Genomic DNA, 22620 nt, shown 5'->3' with positions numbered 1-22620 from the left:
TGGCCTGGGAAAGCAGTCGAGTACGGCCCAAAGCTTTGGGACACTGCACCCGCGTGGGAGACCTGGAAGAGGTTCCTGGTCCCGGCATCTGATTGGCGCTTATCAGCCCGTTGCGGCTCACTTGGAGAGTGAAACATCGGATGGAAGATCTTCCTCTCTGTCTCTCCTCCTCTCTGTATATCCGGCTTTCCAATAATAATAAAATCTTTAAAAAAAAAAAAAAAGAGTTTCTTTAACTTGTATTGATTTGTTTCAGCGTCAACAGCACTATGATTCATGCCTAACACATATTTTCTCTGTAGGACACCTCACAGCCTTCTTACACTCAGGAGCACAAAACAGCACTTCACACAGGCTCAACTGCAAAATCGCCAACAAAAAGCACACAAATGTGGAAATATGGCCCTAAGCATGACTACAAAAAGGATACTACAGTATGAGAACTGAAACAAACAGCAGAGTGTCACCTTGTTCATTCTCTACTGAGAACAAGCATGTCAGTGACGGCCACAGCTTGGGACACACCCATGAAGGACGGTGGCGCTCTGGGGTGCTGGGTGAGTCTGGTCCAGCTCCCTGTTAATGTGTCTGGGAAAGCAGCAAGATGGCCTAAGAGCACGCACTCACCTAGGAGACCAAGGAGCAGCTCTTGGAGCCTGGCTTTGGCTTGGACTACCCCTACCTACTGTGGCCATTTGAAGAGTGAGCTAATGGATGGAAGATTGTTGTCTCTCTTCTACGCGCATACATGTTTGTAATTCTGCCTTTCAAATAAATAAATCTTAAAAAAAAGTTTCATGAGTGTTGATCTGGGTGGAGCACAGATTAATTTTCGTGAGCAGATGATTTTTCAAATAAACAATATGTGAACTGCATGGACTGTCTGCGTAGGGGAGGGATCAACCCTTATTCTGTCTTTTCTGTATAAATGGTACCTCAAGGTAATCTCACAGTTGATCAGGAAAAGGCTTTTTACATAATTGAGTTCCAACTATTAATTACAAGAAGAGGACCCAGCACCATAGCTCAACTGGCTAATCCTCCCCTTTCAAGCTTCGGGATCCTATATGGGTGCTAGTTCATGTTCCAGATGTTCCAATTCAGATCCAGCTTCCTGGGTCCGGCATGATGGCTCCATTCGCTAACCCACCCCCGCAAGCACCAGCATCCTACATGGATGCCAGTTTGTGTTCTGGCTGTTTCACTTCTAACCCAGCTCCCTGCTGATGGCCTGAAAGAGCAGAGGAAGCCAGCCCCTAGTCTTGGGACCCTGTACCTGCAAAAAGCCCCTGGCTTCTGACTTCAGATTAGCTCAACTCTAACTATTGTGGTCACTTGGAGAGTGAGCAAGCCAGTAAATGGAAGATCTTTCTGTCTCTCCTACTCCGTATATATGTGCCTCTCCAATAAAAAATAAATTAATTTAAAAAACCTGGAAGAATGATAGAATTAGAACATCACAATCTGGTTGCCTACCAAAACGACATGCACAGGCAATAGTCGTCAACAGCTACTAACACAACATGAAGTGAGAGGCCAATGGGCTGATGAATCACGCTGTTGACTTTTTACAGGAAAAGCTAACCAAAACTTCTTAGCTCTTATTTTGGTAAAATGAGAAGTACAAGACATCACCTAGGAAGAACCTGTTCCCAAAACATCCTAGCTGATTCCAAGCAAAACCTAGGTGAGGACAATTCTCTGTCACTTGTGCTCAGTTAAGTACATCAAGGTCGGTAGAAGAGATGCTTTTAGAGCTCCCATTAGAAGGACGTGGGCACTAAACCACTCAGGAAAAGTGAAGAGGCAGCGAAGAGGTGACTGCGAAGTAAAGGAATGACGGGGAGACCCCAGGGACAAGAAGGACAACACCAGCTTTCATGGTCACACTGTCGCCTGTTGCTTGACATTCACCAGCCAGGATCTCTCTGAGAATAATCGGACGGTTGGTTCAGGGGTTAGAGACGACATCTCGAATGTCTGTAACCCATATCAGAGTGTCCAGTTCCAGTCCTGACTCTGCTATTTCCGGTCCAGTTTCCTGCTAATGTGTATCGTGGCAGGAAGCCTGGATGAATTTCTACACTTCTAGATTTGGCCTGATCTACTCCTGGCTTTTGGGGAGTGCTTTGGGAGTGAACTGCCAGAAGCAAGATCTATCAAATAAAGTTGAAAAAAAGTAAATGGATCATAACTAAAATCAGCAATTAAAAAAAATCAAGAAATTGCAAAGATTCCTTTTGGAATGGAGAAGCACTAGAAAGCCATTAAGGGGGATGTTATATAAAATAACCTATAAAATATTATGTAACTTCTTCCAGAGCAGAGTATGTTCATGGAATTATTAAATGGCAACAGGGAAAAACTGTACAGGCTCCATAAAGCATTTAAACTGCTTTAGTGCAAAGGAAAAAAAAAAAGCACCTTTTAAAAAAAGATGTATTTACTTATTTGAAAGGCAGAGTTAGAGAGGGAGGAAGACATGAAGAAGAGATCTTGAATTTGCTGGTCACTTCTCAAATGGTTGCAATGGCCAGGCTGAGTCAGCTTCAGGCCAACAGCTTCATCTGAGTCTTTCACGTTGGCGTCAGGGTCCCAAACACTGGGGCAACTTGTGCCTCTCTCCCAGGTGCAGGGTTATACCTGATGCCCATGTGGGATACTGGCACTGCAGGCAGCAGCTTTTTCCATGACACCACCACAATGACCCCAGATGTGGGCATCTTAACTAATAGGCTGACTGAAATCATGAAAAGAATGCAACAGATCCCCAAATGCAACTCCTTGGCTTGTAATTACCTTGTACGAGGGTTGGAGCCTGCAGCATCTGCTTGTAGTAGGAGTAATATAGTCCGCATTCCGTTCTGAATGAGATTTCTCGCTCCACTTCCTGAAACAAAGTTAGAGCTGCTGGGTTTACATGACCTAGTTTTGCTTAAATATATACCGTCACTGTAGAAACAGGACATGAACTACAACTCAGGAGAGAAAAAAAAAATTGTGACACTCCAGGCTCCCAAAAGCCTGGCGCACACGGCTGGGAGAAGGTTGACAACGGCTGGGGTGATGGACACAGCATGCGTGCGCATCTCACGCCTCCTGCTGCCCTGGAGGCTGGATCTTTCCTGTGACAAACCACTGTAACAAATGCACAATCAGTTCCATTCAAGCTGACGTTTCACAATGAATGCTTTTCTCTATCAGGACATGTTAAAACTACAAAAGTTTAAAGAAAAAAAAAACGCCATTCTCATATTACTGAGACACAAAAAGAGGACATCTGCAAAACAAAAAAAAAATCTCCGAAATGAAAATGACTACAGTTGCTCTAGATACCAGACCCAGGTTAATTAGAGAAGTTCCAGGACTTTCCCTTTATCCTCAAACTGCAAGGTATCCTTGGTCAAATAAGGCAAACCTTTTACATATGAATTTTACTCTGACAAGTGTAATCTTGGAATGAGGCTCGTGCAGGCAAGTAGATACATGAGATATTGCAACTGCTTTTAGGCAAGTGTTCAACCTTAGAAAGTCTGAAAGTGTTAAGTAATAGCATTAGTCAATTTAGCAGCAAGATGCTCTTACTAAATTTAAAATTTAAATCATTAACGTAAAATACGGAGGCAATGGGGAATGAGGATGAGGAAGACTTTCTGGAAAAATCCTATTAATACTCAAAGATTTTACATTTTATATACATATGAAAATATACATGAGGATAAAGTCATAATCTTTGTCATTACAGAGTCTTTTACCCCAGCATTCAAAAAGCCAGGTCCAGAGTGTGTGGCATATTCTCTAAAATCTAACACTCATCGGTGCATCTCCCATTACAGTAGATTTCCATTCTACAAGCCCAGCTGAATTCTGGGGAGACGCTGACCACACAACATCACACTTCGGCTGCTGAACGACTTCCAGGATGCCTGTGTCCCTGCACCTCGAACTATCTTTTGAACAGTAATAAACACTTCATTTAAAGAACCCTTGTGCTGTTTATCTTCAGAATTGAAATTTACCCACTCTATTTCTTCTATCCTTGAAATTTCCGATCTTGCAGAAAAACAAACAAATGTATAAATCAGTTCATGGGCAAAGCACTGACACCAGAAGTTAAACTATTAAGTTTCATCACCGCTATGTCCTTTTAAAGCAAAACAGGAGGTGGGGTGGCCAGCCTCCCTACACACTGACTTTCCTTTCATAGACAACTTGTCCTCAAAGATCAAGCATGGAACAAAAGGTTCATCAGGCACCGACCTGTAATTTCGCAGCCTCTTTGCTTTATGGCAGGGGCTGGGGAACTGTTTCTCTGCCCACGACCACTTTCGAATATTTATAACACATCTGTGGGCCATACAAAATGCTCACCTTAACAATCGGCCTGCTGGAGGTGCTCGCCGAGTTAGCCAGACCAAATGAAAGCCAGACCCTGCTTTACATAAGGGACGATATACAATCCCACAGCTCGTGTTGCTTTCCCAGTTGTTACTGATCTGTGTGGTTTCTTTCACAGCAGTATAAGCAATACTTCTCAGCACTTATGTCGAACCATTCATCTTCACTTTTAAATAAAAATTGCTCCATTGCTTTGGATAACCTAAAGCTAAGCTGGTATCATTTCTTTACAGAACATTCAAATCCTGGGGAGTTGATGTTGTCTGGCCCCCTATTGTGTGCTGGAATGTGTCCTTTCAGCTCTACTTACGATCCAGTTCCCCACTAGTGCCCCTGGAAAAGCAACAGAGCATGGCCCAAGTGCCTGGGCCTCTGCCCCCACGTGAGAGATCCAGGAGCCAAAGCCCCTGGCTCTGGCCTGTCCCATTCCTAGTCACTGTGGGCATTTGTAAAGTGAGCCAGCAGATTGGAGAGATGGCTCCCTCTCTCTGTAACTCTGCCTCTCAAACAAATAAATAGATGTTTTAAAAAATGTTCAAAAGCCTAATTGGTTAGACAAGCACAGCAGCTATGAACTGGTGTTAACTGAGCAAATACTAGCTTTTGTCCATACAAATAAGAAAGGAAAACATTACGCTTAATTACATTCCTTTTCTTCTCCCCAGCTGCCTTAGAGTGTTCAAAGTACTAACTATCACTTTCAATGTAAGATTCTAACGTCAGGCCAATCTCCCCAAATCAGACTGGAGAGCCAAATCAGTAATCCACATCTAAGAACTTCACTTCCTGCATGGTTCCAAGAAGAAAAGAATGACAGAGAAGAAGAAAAAAGATGTTACTCAAAGGACTCTAAGGGGAAGGCTTCTGTGCTCCGCCCCTCTCTTTAATATGCCCCAAACAGTAAAGAACAGAGGGGGGCCTAATTAGTAAAAATGCATTCAAACATGATTAATTGGTAATCTTGGCACCAGCTGTATAGAACCAAATGCTATACTTTATTAGACAGACACTTGCAAGTTTTACATCTGCTTCACGCTAAGGGAACATCTGCTTTATTCATTCAAACACTTTTCCAGTTTTACAGCAATTTATACTTTGCCTGGTGGATCATGCCAGAGAAAACGCATATCAACAGAAGTCACCCTCTGAAGAATGCTAAGCGAACAAATACTCCATGTTCTAATTTGCATAGGTTCCACAGGGAGAGCAAGGGGGGGAGGGGATGGAGACATCTTTCCCAAAGACAGGGAGAGAGAGGCAGACAAAGGGAGACAAAAAAGAACCATATATATTTTTTAAGAACTGTGAAGCTCAAACTAAGTAGTAGTTGATGTAGTAATGCAATGGGATTAGTAACGGGAAAAGCAGCAAGGAAAAGATGGCGACGGTTCCCAGTGAATGATCTCCATCTCTGGCAGGCATGAAGACAAGTTGCCAGCAACGCACAAAAGGGTAAAGACCCCTTTTAGACAAATGACACCAGATTTGGAAAGCGAGCAGATCAAATTAGTTTTTAAGTCTCATGCAAGTAACTTTTGCTTGTATAAACTGCCCCCTCCATCCAGAATAATTAGACCGTGGGTAGTGGAGAAGAAACCATTGACAGATTAACTTTATGAACGTAATCTGTTTCAGAATTAGGTTAACAAATCATCTCACCAAGAAATGCGCTCGCGATGGGACAGCTGTTCTTAAAAATTCTGCACTGGGAATCGTGCCCTCTGCAAACACATTTATGGCACATACGTGGTTTATTGTCTGGTTAAATTCATGTCCATCTGTTAGAATGGAAATGGTTCTTGCCCTGCAGTTGAGAAAAGTCAGGGCATGTGAGAGCTGCCAAAGCAGGGTTTGCGGGGCTGTCAGACCGCTGCTGGAGTGACAGCGCCTCCACGGGGCCACACTGAGGCAACCCGTGTCCTCAGCACCTTTACCCTGAGGACCCCTGGCTTCGCGGGCGGATCCAAGGGGAGGACATGCATGTTCTACACTATCAAGTAAACCAGAAAGGACAGTGAACAATGTTAGCCCACAGGGAGCAAAGTGACTTTTGAGAAACAGGCCGCCTGGGTGTGTTCAGCCAAATGAGAATTACCATTTCTCATCATTAACTTGCACCGATTCACTAGAGAAACAAAAGATCTGCATTCAGTCCGAGATCACATTCACGTTTCAATCAGAAAGAACAATACTCCACAAGGAAAGGAAAACAGCTACCAAAGCAGCACAGGCATGCAGTGGGAAGAATGGTTAGCCTTGCACCCTCACCGTGGACTAGCTTCCTAGGATTCCACACCTGCAACTGGCCTCTTTCCCCTCCAATCCATCTTTCTCATTCACTCATTCATCATTTCTCCAACAGAAGCCAACAGCATTTTGTTTGTTTTTTCAGAAGCCTAGTGCCAGGACTAAAATGAATCTGTACCACTTCCCCAATGCTGTGAGAGGCAGAGACAGTGGACCCCCGCCGCCCCCAATTTACCGGTTTACTCCCCAAACACCTGCAAAGCTTGAGGAAAGGCTAGGGTGGGGCCAAAGCCAGGGGCCTGGCATGTAATCAGGTCTCCCTGGGTGGGTGGCAGCAACCCAATCACTCATGCCATCACCACTGCCTCCCAGGATACACTGGCAAACAGCTGGTGTCAGGAGCCAGGCCTGGGATTCAAACCCAGGTACTCTGCTGACATGCAACATGTGAGTGTTAACTCCTGGGCCAAATGCCTGCCAGGACAAGCACTTTTTCTGGAGGCAAGAAAATGTCTGGCTTCAGGAAATGAGCAATCTAGAGCAGAGGGCGAAAAGAACAAAGAAGAAACATCTGGGAGGGGGTGGGAGGGAGCGGGTGATACGCTGCCACCTGGGACACACCTGCAGCCCATTTCAGAATGCCTGGTTCCAGGCCCAGCTTCCTGGTAAGGCACATGGGAGGCAGGGAATGGCGACTCAAATGCTTGGGGGCTCCTGCCACTCATTTGGGGAAACCTTCATCGACTTTCTTGCTTCTGGATGCAGTCTGGTCTAGCCATGGCTGCTGTGGGTCTTTGGGGAGTAAGCTGGTGGGCAGCAAAGATCTGTCACTTTGCCTTTCAAATAAGAATATATTTTTCAAAAGAATCAGCAACATGATCGCACAATGTAGATGAGTTCTAAAAGCCATGCAAAATGTCAATCAGGTAAGGATAGGCAGGGGTGGTGGTGGGAGGAGGCACTGTGATTTTAAAGGTGGGCAGGAAGGGCTTCGCTGGCACATGGACAGATCCCTGAAGTGAGGCACTGAATCAGAGGGTCTCCAAGGTAAGAGCCTGCCTGTCCCATGCACCCTGAAGAACAGGGGGGAAGGCACGGTGGCCCGGGTGGAAGAGTGTGAAGATGGGCAGTGAGAAAGGTCAAAAGGTGAAAAGGGCAGGAAGAGGCCATGAGGTCAGATCTGGGCTGGGACGCGGGGCGTGAAGGGCACTGGCAGTAGGCTAGGAGTTTGGTTTAGGATATGCTCAGTTTGTGTGAGGAGGGCTGTGAGCGGGAACAGGAGCTGGCTTACATTTTTAGAGGACCACACTGCCTGCTGAGTCAGACTGGCTGGCGAGCTTAGGACCGGGCAGGGAAATCAAAAAGGGGGACTGTCTGGTGACCTAGCATTAGGCTGTGGAGGAGGCTGCAGGAGACACGGCTCCCAATACCATGAAGCACAGCTGACCAGCCCTGCTTAGAGATCTAACGTGAAATGGTCTCCCACCAAGGGATGAAGCCGCAGGAATCAGATGTTTGGTTCTGGATTGGTTAGGCCTGAAGCACTTACTGGCTCCTCAGGGGCCTGATGGGAGAGAGAGTCATCGGCCCACAGATGGTGTTTAAACAGAGCTGCAGACAAGACTTAGAAACCACAGTGAATCAAAACCCCAGGGCTGAGCTCTGGGTTCCCTGCCAGAGGTCAGCTGAGCAGCAAGCAAGAGAGCCACACATTCTCCTGGGCAGTGATGTCAACGTAAATCCAGGAGACTATGGCCAAAAATCAAAAAAACTGGGCTAATAAGTCAAGTAAAATGAGGCAGACTGACCACTCGATTTAGTGTCTTGAAGGTCACTGGTGATTCTCATCAGAACATTTTTTTTTTCTAACCACAATGTCATGGATAAAAGACCAACTGGCATAGGTTCAAGAGAGAACCTTTTGCCCAACTTTTTTTTTTGGGAGGGGGAAGGGGGTAATTCTGGTGCTAAAGAGAGGAGAAACATGGGACAACAGCTCAAAGAAAGCAGGGTCACGGAGGTTTCCCTGTAGCACGGAAGAGGGACAATCTTCCGTCCCAGCAGTGTGTGTCAGTAGCAGGCAGCCGGATGGGGCCTCCCACACCAGGGTGAGAAAAGCCAGCGCAAACAGGCAGAGCTGGGCAGAGGTCCAGGCAGACGCTGTCAGCTGGCTTGTGCTTCCCAGCGACACCAGAGGCAGGGGAGCAGCAGCCATCAGCCATGAGCCGAGGCTAAAGAGCCAGGAAGGTCAAGTGGGGGTCTGGGGGGAAGAAAAGGGTGTGACAGATTGAAGGGAGCACCGCAGGACTGCCAAGCAACACACCAGTTCCTCCTTTTCTGTTACTTCCAATCTAACAAATAGTAACATACTGTGGCTTTTGTGTATTTAATTTCATACCCTGCTAACTTCTGAATTTTCTCACTGCTTGTTACATATCTTTTTTCAGATCATTCTCTCAGAGCTTCCACATATACAGTCGCGTCATCTGCAAATAATGATTTTCTTTCTTTCTTTTCCATGTTCACGTTTTACTTTGCTCATGCTGGGCTGACTGGCACTTGCCAAGCAGTGCTAAGTGACAGCAGTGACAGTGGAGAGCGCTGGCATGGGACACACTTTTAACGGGGCGCTGTCCAATTCATTAGTCTCTAATTGCATATGCCTACTGAAGTGTGATTGAAATAGAAAAGTCAGTAGTTCCTCCATTCCTGGACACACTTGGCCAGCTGCTGAAGTCTTCGGCAGCTCAGTGTTGACGAAGACCTTCCTGTGTTCACAGACAGTTCTACTGAGGAGCTACTGCTCTGTTGGGTAGGTTGGCACTGAGTCTGAGCTGTGTGTGTGCTGTATTTAAAAACAAAATGCAACGATTCTTTTAACAGGTTATCAGGGTTGAGTTCACACACATACAATTCAGCCACTTAAAAGTGTGCGACTCCACAGCTCTCACTAGAGCATGTATCACTACCACCTATCTTAGAACTTCGCTCTCCCAAAAAGAAGCCTCATGTATTGACCTGTCACTTGGTAAACTGCCACACCTGCCAACCCCTGGGCCGCCACAGACCACCTTCTGACCCTTCAGACTGGCCAACTCTGGACAGGGCATGTAAACAGGATCATGACATATGCAGTCCTTGGTGCCTGACTTCTCTCATTTGGCACAACAGCATCAAGATTCATCCAGCTGTGAGGCTTTCACTGGTGATCTGTGTCAAAACTGCCGAATCACACACCATCATGCGGCATGGGTACCTCACTCATGGTGATGGGCATCTGGGTTGTTTCTACTTCTGGACTAGTACAAACATGCTTCAATGAGCCATCATGCACACGCGTTGGTGTGGACACATGATCACTTTCCTTGACTACTTAGGACAGAACAGCGGGGATTCTATGCAAAGCGTAGGTGTAACTGTTGAGAAATGGCTAGGCAAGCTCTATCACTGAAAATCCCTACCAGTCATGGAAAAGGACTCTAAGTTGTCTAGACCTTTACCAACATTTGTTATCATCTTTTAAGGATTTTTTAAATATTGAAATACATATTTAATAATTTCACCTTTATATTTAAGATATTTACTTATTTGGAAGAGTGATAGAGACAAAAGAAGGGCTCTTCCTTCCTCAGGTTCACTCCTCAAATGGCCTCAAATGGTCTGGGCCCAGTGCAAGCTAGGCCAAGACTGTATCCTGGTCTCCCACATGGAGGGCAGTGGTCTAAGACCTGGGTCATCTTCCACTGCCCTCCCAGGCACATTAGCAGGAAAATAGACCGGAAGCTGAGCAATCAGATTCCAACTCCAGTGTTCAGATATTCCCAAGTAGCAGCTGAGCCAACTGTGCGACAACCCCAGCCCTTGTCTTCTTTATTATTACAGTCCTACTGGTGTATCTCAGACAGCTAGTAATAGTAAGCCCCCTTTCCCGTTCTTTCACCGAGTGTGGTGCTAGCTGTTAACAATCGCTCTTTATGGGGCTGAGGCTCACTGCTGGTCCTAGGCGGTTGAGTGTTTTCATACTTTCACACATCTACATGAAGGGATATTGATATCAGTCCAATGCTTTTGCTGTCACCTGAGGAGACAGCATGGTTTTTGTCCTTTATTTTACTGACATGGTAGTAATCCATTCGTTTTTCAACTTGTACATGCTATATTGTAAAAAGATAAATTTTTTCATGTATTTTTTGGCATCTTTTGTAATACTGATGTGACAACCATATCAGTATCAATAGATTTCTCAACAATATATTTTGTATTTCTGGCATAAATGTTTTTTCACTGTGTTTCCTCTTGTAGTGTTAGGACTTTCACTTCAGTACACATGAAGAGGATTAGTCATTGAGTTTCACTTTCTAATGCTGTCTGGATTGCACATAGTTCCCCCATATTATTCACCGATTCCCAATTTGTAATATTTCCTTCTTGTTGGGCCCCAAACAGTAGCCTAGTGGCTAAAGTCTTCGCCTTGCATGTGCCAGGATCCAATACGGACACTGGTTTGTATTCTGGCAGCCCCACTTCCCATCCAGCTCCCTGCTTGTGGCCTGCAAAGGCAATCAAAGACAACCCAAAGCCTTGGACCCTGCACTCGCATGGGAGACCAGGAAAATGCTCCTGGCTCCTGACTTTGGATTGGCTGAGCTCCAGCTGTTGCAGCCACTTGGGGAGTGAATCAGTGGAAGGAAGATTTTCCTCTCCGTCTCTCCTCTCTGTAGAACTGATTTTCCAATAAAAAAAAATAAATCTTTAAAAAATCTTTCCTTCTTGCTAAAATCTATTTGTAATGATATCAACAAAATCAGTACTTGCAGCATGTTTGCAGTCATTTTAGATGAGGATGGGAACCTTTTTTTCTGCCAAGGGCTATCTGGATATTTATAACACCATTGGCAGGCCATATAAAATATTCAACTTACATTCTTACAATTCTATCTATAAACTTTTTGCAGTAGCATCACATTAACATGAGAACTGGTAAGAAAAAAACTAAGTCTTAAACTGTTATAAAGAATTTAACAAGTCTGAATAGCAAACAAAAAATTAACCTGCTATAGATTTATGGAATTTTTAGTCCCATCTCTGGCTCCTTAGCAGGTCCAGACCGAATAAATTCTGTAGGCATTATATGGCTTGAGGGTAGGTGTTCCCCATCCCAGTTTAGAGCTTGAACAGTTGCCCAACACGTACGCGTCTCAGCTGTGGACAGCCTTCCGTTTTTTGATCTTACAGAGACCAGCAGAGAATGAGGACCACAGGGGTTGATTCAAGGAGCTCCAGCTCTGGGGCTGGGTGCACGGGATTTGAATTTTAACTACCAGAGCTGATGAAGGAAGTGTCCTCAGGCAAGTCCTTTAACTCTTCTGAATCCCACTCTACACCTTCTAAAATAAACAATCTGTGAGGATGAGATTTAAGGATTTAAAATTATACTCTGTGTGTAACGTATACATACATACATATATATGTATGTACGCACTCACCCAGTATTTGCCTGGTTTGGTATTCTCATAGACTACCTAGATGTTGAAAAATAACAAAAACTATCCAAGATACCAGGCAGACAGACGGTAATTCTAAAAGAGGGCAGAGTTCCAGAAGGAAACAGAGCAGACAATCAAGGCAGTATCTGAAGGGAGCACACTGCCCAAGGCTGAGGTGTTGCAGACGCAACCCCCAGTGCACCGGGTGGGAGGTGGAACCTCTCAGGGCTGACCAGCTCACAGATGAGACTCGGGGCTGCCGTCCCCCTGCCCAGCAGTGGGCTCCTGATGCAGATGATCCCGGCCTCCTGCCCCTCCCGTCACGCACACATGCCCTTGCGTCACAGGAAGGGGCATCAGCAAGGCCGTCGCTGGATGCCCAATCCCTGACCTTGGAAGAAGCAAATTTGTTTCTTAGACTTTACAACAGACCTCGAAGTCAGAGTTTGCGATTCGTGTCATTTTTTCGTAATACACACTTGCACTAGTTGGATGCTCATTTACACAGGTATCAAGAATTTTTTGTATCAAAAAATTAACTTCTTGAAGTTTCTTCATATACTATTGCCATCTCCTGACTTTTCAATTTTAAATGAAAAATTCTGGCTGCTAGGTATAAAGTCAAAATGAATCCATCATATTTTACCCATTTCATTCCTCTTCTAATTACTGTTGTTATAACATTATTACATAGGGTCCGGCGGCGTGGCCTAGCGGCTGAAGTCCTTGCCTTGAAAGCCCCGGGATCCCATATGGGCGCCGGTTCTAATCCCAGCAGCTCCACTTCCCATCCAGCTCCCTGCTTGTGGCCTGGGAAAGCAGTCGAGGACGGCCCAATGCATTGGGACCCTGCACCTGCGTGGGAGACCCGGAGGAGGTTCCAGGATCCCGGCATTGGATTGGCTGCATACCGGCCCGTTGCGGCTCACTTGGGGAGTGAAACATCGGACGGAAGACCTTCCTCTCTGTCTCTCCTCCTCTCTGTATATCTGGCTGTAATAAAATGAATAAATCTTTAAAAAAAACCATTATTACATATTATTAATGCACTGTTTATTTTCATAGACATTTTGTTCTGTAAGTTTTTAAATAAACAGTATTAGTCCTGAGTGGATTTCTTTAAGCAATTTATTGGAAAGGCGGTTTCACAGGAGAGAGACAGCTCCCATCTCCTGATACAATCTCCAAACAGCCAAAACACTTGTGGCTGTGCACTGTCCAAGCCAGGAGCCTCTACCTCCACGCAGGTCGCCCTTTGTGGATGGCAAGGGCTCAAACATTTGTACCATCTTCCACTGCTTTCCCAGGGGCATTAGCAGGGCAGTAGAAGGGAAGTGGAGTGACCGGGACTGAAACCGGCATGTGTATGGCACTTGTCTGGCAGCAGCTTAACTCACTGTGCCACAATGCCAGTCCCATTCTATAATACTTAATCTTTTTTTTTTTTTTTTTTTTTATAATACTTAATCTTACAATAAATACATTTCGGCCTTACTGACAGTCTATTTTTTTTTCTATTTATCACCTGTCTAAGTGGATTTTTGCTTTTCTAAGTGTTCTTAAAAATTGCATTTTTCAAAATCAAGAGTTTACACAGTGCTTACACATATAGTGGCCGAATTAAAATGTGAAAACCTCTTCATAAATTTTACGAGAGTATTCTGTAGGTCTCCTTCATGGGCTTTGAAGATGAAATGTTACCCTGGAAAAGCTGGGAGCCCGACGGTACTGGTAGCTTTGAAAGGGATGAGGTGTGCGGGAAGGGCAGATCAGGAACGAAGCACGGATGGCAACAGGGACACAGAAATCGGGCCTGCCTGCTGCTGCGGACGGAGGGCTGTGCGGGAAGGCAACAACCTGCTGCCCCTCCAGGGTGACCAGATGTCTTTGTAATGTTCTAAGGTTCAAGTCCAGCCATCACAGAAGGCTATACCATGCTAATGATTCTTCTAGGCCGATTATTCCTGGGACCCATGACTCTACAATGTATCAGCTCAAGTTTTCTTTTACTTTTGGAAACCTTTTTTTGAACTGTATCTTACAATGTTTTCTTATTCGCTGTTTCGGTTCTCTTTGGAGGCCCGCCCAGGCGCTCACTGTGCTCTGTCCTCCTCAGCGAGGACTCTCTAGCCACTGCCTCAGATGTCTGTTCTCACCAGGCCTCCAACGTCCTCCACCTGTGCTTTCTGCAGATTCAGGGATCTGTGTGTTGTATCCAGTAATTCTATTTCTTACGCCAAGTTCCGCCAGCTAATGTTCTTTTTGTTAGCTTCCTAGACTTCACTGAAGAACATAAAATCTGCTTGCATCTCAGTTTTGCATTAAACTTCCACAGTGGTTATCTATGAGGAAATTCAAAAAGCTTGTCGAAAAGGTAATCTTAGGGGCATGGATTTAGCTTAATTGTTAAGATGCCCACATCAGAACCTGAGTTCAATACCCAGTTCTAGGGGCTGGCACTATGGTGTGGCAGGTAAAACCACTGCTTGCAACACCAGCATCCTATAGGAGTACCAGTTTGAGTCTTGGCTGTTCTACTTCTGATCCAGCTCTCCACCAACGTGCAGCAGGAAGAGGACCCAAGTGCTCAGGCCCCTGCACCCACCAGGGAGACCTGAGAGACCCTGGGCTCCTGGCTTTGGTCGGGCACAGCCTTGACCGTTAAGGCCTTTTAGGGAATGAACCAGTGGATGGGGCGGTGGGGTGTGTGTGTGTGTACGCACAAACCTGTGTGTAACTGTGACTTTCAAATAAAATAAATCTAAAAAAACAAAACTGTAGCTCTAACTCCTGATTCCAGCTTCCTGCTGATGTGCATGCAACCTGGCTGGCTGAAGATGACAGCTCAGGAGACCCGGACCAAGCTCCCGGCTCCTGGCTGCGGCCCTACCCAGCTCCAGCCATGAGAGCACCTGGGGAATTGTCTGGCATATGGGAGCTAGGTTTGCTTCTCTTTCAAAGCAAAAGCTTACTTCAGTGCAAAAAAAAAAAAATCCTGAAATGCATGCATGCCTGGAATCTTCCAGAGGTTCATGAAAAACAGCTGTTATGACCTATGTACAAATTTCAAAATTATTTTGGATCAAAATATTTTTAATTATTTAAAAGGCAGAATTATAGAGAGAGAATGAATGTCGTCATATCTGCTGGTTCCCTCGCCAAATGGTTATTAAAAGCCAGTGCCGGGCTGGGCCAAAGCCACGAGCTACTTCTGGGTCTCCCACATGGATGCAGGGGCCCAAACGACTTCCATTATTTTCCCAAGTGCATTCACAGGGAGCTGGATCACAAGGGGGGCAATGTGGACTCAAACTAAAGTCCATACGGGATGCTGGCCCTGCAGGCTGAGGCTTAACGTATGATGCCACAACACAGACCCCAAGATAGACAAAAGATTTATTTATTTATTCCAAGGACAGAGTTACAGAGGAAGGGAGAGACAGGGAATCAAGACTGAGATCTTCCATCCTCTGGTTCACTCTCTGAATGGCTGCAACTGTCAGGGATGGGCCAGGGTGAAACCACCTCTTCAGACACTGCCTTGATTGTGTTTTCTCTTTCCTTCTAGAACTCTGAACAAACGCGTGTATCTTCTCCCTCATGCTCTGCTCTCTTTTAGATTTACTGTCTGCCTTGTACCTTAGATTTTTTTTGTTTTTTTGTTTTTGGTATGATGGCTGGGAATACCACAGCCGACAAATCCTGATTTACTGTTTCTGGGGGAAAAGTGAGTCCGTACATGTAGACGTATGTAGACGCTCCCCATGAGAACCTGGAGCTCCAACCAGGTTCCTGATTCTTAGTCATTTCTGACTGTTGTCAAGTTCTGACTACACCAGCCACTGGTGGGAAGTTCACATGGGGGAAGGGCCAGGGACGGAGTTTGACTTATAATGCGGGATGGTTTCCAAGAGCGATTCCCTCTGACTTTTCTTCATTATTGTCTGGAGAGACGGAGATCTTCAGAGGCTCAGAACCAAGCTGTCTTTATTCCTCCGAGGACTGACTGGCTCGTCTCTGCAATCCCGCCTGTCAGTCCTCCGCCCAGCTTCTTCCTCACGTCACAGCGTGTCCAGGAGAGCTGCTCTGGACATGGCACCAGCACAGGAAAATTCTGCCTTTGTAAGGGTTATTTGAAGTGTGTGGCTCTGACACTCCTCGGCTAGCATCCTTCTACACGCCAGCGCGTCTCACCAGATCTGGCAGCCCTCGGATTAGAGAACTGTTGGGTTCAGAGCATGGGGCTGCTGCTTTTCATGGTCCTTGGTAGGAAAATGAGGCCTGACCTATTTATGCGGCCACTTTAAAGCGAGATGTAGGCAAGGTTAATGACCCAATTACAAAGAATTTACGTATCCAAAATTGGGAAGCATGGAAATGAGTACAGTGGCTCTAAAAAGTATTAAAGTGATGTAACCATAACTATCTATCTAGTGAATGTGAAAGTTTCAAGAAGATATCAAAACTTTGGAAAATAAGTAGAATTGGAACACATGGCAAAAGCATGAGTTTAGATATCAGAGAAAGCAGATGACATAAGCTGTACGCTGGGTCATACATCCGTATCCACATACAGGATGAAGAACAACAGGGAGAAGTGAAAGGTTTCTATTCAGGCTACAGAGGATGAGGACAGTCTTTCACTGCAAATATCTGTTCCTGTCACAGTATACTTTGTACAATTAAAGAAAAAAAAATATGCAATACATGTCTAAAAAATGAAAGATCGAGGTCTGTTGTTACAGTGTCTGCTAACCACGAATCATTACAAATGCATGCCTGGCTTCCCTGCTCGCTGGAGCAAAGAGCAGCCCGCATTTAATGGATCAGTTAAAGTGACCGGGTTCCAGAGACAGGGAGATTAGATAAAATATGCACAAGTACCTAGCACACAGCATTCAACTCAGGGTGTTTTAAAAGAAAGTCTATGCCCAGTGTTGTGGAGCAGTCGGCTAAGCCGCCACATGCAATACCAGCAACCCACATGGGCATTACAGTTCAAATCCTGGCTGCTGTTTCACTTCTAATTCACTTCCCTGCTCAAGTTTCTAGGAAACTAGGTGATGATGGTCCAAATGCTGCCACTGACCTGAGAGACCCAGCTGGAGTTCCTGGCTACTGGCTTCGGCCTGACCCAGTCCCAGTGGCTGACTCAGACCTTCGGGGAGTGAACAAGCAGGTGGAAGGCCTCTCACTCCCTGTAAACTACCTGACAAATAAATAAGTCTTCAGAATTTTTTTCTGGTACTTGCAATTTCCAAGCAAGGATAATTTTATGCAAAGGCTTAGATATCAAGAAAATAACTTTTTAATGTTAAAAGATACTCTGAGAAAGGATACCACATAAAGATTTTTCTATGCTCACTTAAAATCAGAATCTGTACCTTAGAATTTCAAGCTGCTGCTTCGGGTGGCTTCTCACTTTCAAATACCAGAAAGTTTTAAAAAAAAAGTAATTTCTAATACATAAACTCAAACTGCATTTTACTTGCTTTATAAGCAGTTAAATATAACTAATGCAAAATTTTCAAAAGTATTTTCATTAAAAACTAGTTTAGCAATTTTGATGATAAATTATAGCCTACAAGCACGAAAATGGAAACCAATTTATCATTCTCAAATATTCCCTGATTCCTAATATGAAAGCAGCATGTTAGAAGAGCACATTGACGAGGACATAATGTACTCAAAACTAAGCTTTCCTCTGGCTAAGGTCTTCCTTCGATCAATAATGGCCACAACTTTCAATTGCTTATTGACAGAAAGTTCAAAGTAATTAAAATTGAATAAAGAGAATAGCTTGGTTCTTGATTAGCCTAGCCACATTTCAAGTGTTCAACAGCCACATGCGGTCCACGGCTGCCGTATCACACACTGTAGATACACAAGATGCCTTGCACCCAGAGTTCCGTGGGACAGAGTGGATTCAGATCATCCGCACAGAGAAATGAACCGAGTGCCTTTGCGGGGGGATCATCAGGACTGAGTGCTGGTTACAGTACTAGAGGACCCCCTCTTGTGATAAAGGGGGAAGAAGTCTGATATATTAAATACAGAGGAATAAAATACAGTCTGACTCTGAGCGCCACTGACAGCCGCAGGGGACAGAGATGGGGGTGGGAGAAACCTGGGCGGGGAAGAGCTTGTGTCACAGCTTCCCAGATGGTGTAGGAAGCACAGACAGAAACTGCCCTAGCTTCTCTTTCTCTCATTCTACACCCTTCTGACACAATCTCGCCCACACATCCCCCAGGCTGCGTCCATTTCCAACACAGATGGGACTGCTGGCTCAGGATCCATGGTGCCAGCTTCCTTCATCCACATCTCTGCTGGGACTGCTTTAGAAGTAAGTGCCTCCTTGCTCAGCCAGCCCTCAACTCATCTCTTCCTGTCTGGCCCCCACTCGGCTCTTTGTCCCCACCCCTGCGTGGGGAGTTTCCCGACGCTGTTTCTGCCCCGGCTTTGAGCAGTGTATTCCCCAGACCAACTCTCATGGCTTGTGTTACTAGGTGGCTCGGGGGTGGCCCTGGTTTGTGTCAGGAGGGGCATGTGGCCTGATCCCAGCCGGAAAGGACAACAGAAGCTCTGCGTTGGGGACCTTCTCTTGGATCTTGCCCAAAACATCTCCTGTAAAACTGTCGTCACAGTCCCTTCCTGAGTCCTGGGAGCCGCTCTGGTGACTTACTATACCTGAGCAGGGCATGGGAGCCAGAGAACTGGTAGACAGCTGGTCAGAGGCGAGGGTCGCCTGTGGACCCCAACACTTGCAACAGGTGTCTGAAGTGAGGGCGGCTTTGAGGAGCTCCGCCTGACTCAGGATAGCTGGGTGTCGAGAGCTGCTGCACCTTCACACCTGCTCCTCCCACTGGGCTTCGAGTCATGTCCACCCACCATTCAGCAGCTAATAGGTCAGAGCAGGTCAGCCTGACAACTCGCTCTGGACAGCCTTCGACACTGAGTTCTCCACGTCCACTTCCCTCCAACTCTCCCTGGCTAATAAAACCATACATGGCTTGACTGTGTGTTGGGGCTACACCGGGCTCCTCCATGCTGATACAATTACACCCTACGTGCCTTCTCTGACAGCTGATTTTCTCCTGCTTGTCCTGAAGCGGTACGCTTCACTTCCCCATTCCAAGCGGCCTCCTCGTGGTCATCCTATCGCCACTTTGATTTCCACCACAAGATTCAGTTTCAGTTTGTTTCTGAATTTCTTTGCCTTTTCACTGGAATTGAGTTCCATATTATCCTCGAGGCTGTATTCTCCATGCCTCCCCCTCTATCTGGCCCAGAGAAGACATTCATTTACTACACAGTATTTGGATATTCAGCTTTTACTGAAACCACTAAATTGATTCTCTCAGCAGTTTCTCTCGACATCAACTTTGCCACACTGGTACCCCACACTGAAGCCGGAGCCATCTTTCTAACCTCCTGATGTGATGACATCACTGCCTCTTTAAACCAGGGCTCAGCACCACATGCAGACGAGACACGGAGGACAGGTCTCTGTGGTTGCCTTGGTCCCCATCGTCAGCACATGGCCTCTCCCTGGCTCTTCTCCTGCCATGCTGAAATGCCGACTCCACTTCCACCCTCCACGTTGTCTTCTTCTGAATTTCCATGACATGTCTCCCATCTTTCCTCTCTGGTCAGCCAGGCTCATGCTTACTCATCCTGCAGGACCTCTTACCATCACCGCCTCTAGAAAACCTTCCCTGGTCTTCCGAGATGGGGTTCTGTGACCCTTCCATCTGCAGGATGGTCTCTCTCACTACGTGCCTGTATCCTTCTCCAGAGTGTAAGCTTCCTGGCACCAGCAGGGCCTTGACTTACCCAACAAGTAAAGGAGCATACTATAAGTGCTCAACAGATATTTACCGAACTCCTTATAATGCCGGAAAACTTCCTGGAAAATCCAAAAGTCTCTGTGATTCCTACCAAGATCTCCAATGCGACTCATAGAACAAGAACTCAGAAAAGACTAGCTAAAAGTATAATGATTTCCTTGACCCAGTGCAAAGAGAGAGGGGAATTAAAAAGGCAAGGGTTTCGTGAGGATGGACAATACGAGCAAGGCCACTAACAATCTTGAAGCTCAACAGCTAAACTTACAGTGTATCAGGCAGCAGTTGAGGTGCCTTAGACCAATCCGCTGCGAGCTACGTCAGCATCCCATATGAGAGTGCTGTTCTGAATCCCAGCTACTCTGCTTCCAAGCCAGTGTCCTGCCAGCGTGCCCAGGAAGGCAACAGATGCCAGCTAAAAAACTTGGGGTCCTGCTGCCCACATGGGAGATCCAGATGGTGTTCTGGACTGCTGGTTTCAGTCTAGGGCAGGCCCACCTCTTGTGGTCATTTATGAAGTGATTGGCAACCGTGGATGAACTATCTTTCTGTATACCCCTTGTCACTTTGGCTTTCAAAACCAACAATAAATAAATCTTTCCACATTCAGTTCTGGTGTTTAACTGTGGCTCTATGCCCACGTAGGCATATTCAGCCCTTCTTCAAAATACCTATGTTAGTTAAGCAAGCAACATGCTGCTTAAATCTAGGGACTCCAAAAATATTACTTTAGAGATATTTAGAAATACTGAGTAAAATTTTCTTGACAAGGAAAACTACCAATTACCACCGAACAATAAGAATTATTATCCTTCAACGCCTTGCTAACTGGAGTAAATAGATATACATAGACACATGTGATACGCTTTAGGTCAACACAATTGATTCCAAAAATAAACTATGAAGCAGGCATCTGGCACAATTAGATACTAACTGGGACATGTGCATCTTTCATCAGAGTAACTGGTTCCAAATCTCAGCTCTACCGTTCACATCAGTTTCCTGGTGTGCTCACCCTGACAGGCAGCAGGCGACGGCTCAAGAAACTGGGTCCCTACCACCCAACGTGGGATTACTAGAATGAATTCCTGTCCCAGCCATTGTGCATTCTTAGGGAGTGACTGTTTCACAAATAGATAGATAAATCATCCTAGAAGTTATTCAAGGAAATCATATGCCCTCAAAGTGGCTTCTTTGGCAGGCTCGTTCCAATAGGACCAAAAGCACAAGATGCTGCAGACAACTTTCCTCACGAAGTGCCTGTGGGTAATGCATCAAATCCCTTTCCTTTTTAAAACTGTATTCACGGGCCCGGCGGCGTGGCCTAGCGGCTTAAGTCCTCACCTTGAACGCCCCAGGATCCCATATGGGCGCCGGTTCTAATCCCGGCAGCTCCACTTCCCATCCAGCTTCCTGCTTGTGGCCTGGGAAAGCAGTTGAGGACGGCCCAATGCATTGGGACCCTGCACCCGCGTGGGAGACCTAGAAGAGGTTCCTGGTTCCCGGCATCGGATCGTCGTGCACTGGTCCGTTGTGGCTCACTTGGGGAGTGAAACATCGGACGGAAGACCTTCCTCTCTGTCTCTCCTCCTCTCTGTATATCCGGCTTTCCAATAATAATAATAATAAAGTCTTAAAAAAAAAAACTGTATTCACTTATTTAAGAAGCAAATATAGTGAATTTCCATCTCTTGGTTCACTCACTTCCCAAATGTTCCCCCAAAGAGGATGGTGATGCCAGAGCCAAGAACTCAATCCAGGTCTCCCACATAAGTGACAGGGTATAAATTATTTGTGCCATCATTATTGCCTCCAAGGGTCTGCGTTAGCAAGCAAACAGAGCCGGGAGCCAGAGGCTGACGTCAAACTCAGGTAACCCCAATACGGTGATATGCATCTTAAATGTTAGGACAAATGCCTGCCCCAGGATCCGTTCTTCTGAAAGTTCTCATAAAAAGCATAAATTTGGGGCTTTGAAGGCAAATATTTATATTTGCAGGCAAGTAGTAATTACAAGCCATGGTCAGTGAATAAAAGATGAGAAATATGAAGGTACTTCAACAAATTCACAGAAAATGAAGCCAGAAGATTACTTGGGTGTAAAAAAAAATATTTGTAATGCATGCACATGTAGGGTCTCCAGAAAGTTTACAGGAAATGGTTGACATGACAAAGCTGTGCATCAAAGCAAACTTACCTATCTACCTATTTAGTGTACTTGAGAGAAAGAGACAGTAAGCAAGAGAGAGAGCAGGCGGACAAGCGAGCAAGCGAGCGAGGAAAAGAAAGCAATCCCATTTGCTGGTTCACTGAATTTTCAGCTTTGGCTATTGCCGACATTTAAGTGAAACAAAAGATGGAAGATAACTTTCTCTTTTCATCTCTTCCCCTCTCTCTGTCACTGCATCTTTCAAACCAATAATCTTTCTTAAAGATACCGTAGTTTGGGAACATGACTTCTGACTTTCTTCTTTCCCTCCTATTGAAGCCAATTGGAAAAAAAATTACACTGTGACTCAATCTGTACACACATTCAAACAATAACTAGATCACAAAGCAACTTTCTGTGATGTATCATATCATCTTCTACTTCATTCCATCAAGAAATATTCACTGCACCAATTTCATAATCTAGTTTGGAA

At 45.5% G+C, this 22620-nt stretch overlaps 1 protein-coding gene across 4 annotated transcripts in view; it reads right to left on the bottom strand.

Moving 5' to 3' along the window:
• DPY19L3 (dpy-19 like C-mannosyltransferase 3) overlaps positions 1 to 22620 on the bottom strand; it is a 78809-nt gene that overhangs the window by 52460 nt on the left and 3729 nt on the right. For 3 of the 4 annotated variants that reach the window (XM_004595004.4, XM_058674495.1, XM_058674494.1), the window contains exon 4: positions 2800 to 2890. The exons of the other annotated variant lie outside the window; for it this stretch is intronic. In XM_004595004.4, coding sequence (XP_004595061.2) covers positions 2800 to 2890 — 91 coding nt within the window. The remainder of the gene's footprint in view (positions 1 to 2799; positions 2891 to 22620) is intronic. 4 annotated transcript variants of the gene reach the window in all.

This window comes from Ochotona princeps, chromosome 16, assembly GCF_030435755.1.
Source record: "Ochotona princeps isolate mOchPri1 chromosome 16, mOchPri1.hap1, whole genome shotgun sequence".
NCBI lineage: Eukaryota > Metazoa > Chordata > Mammalia > Lagomorpha > Ochotonidae > Ochotona > Ochotona princeps.
The sequence above is the reverse complement of the archived record's forward strand: the minus strand, read 5'-3'. Positions and strand labels throughout refer to the sequence as shown.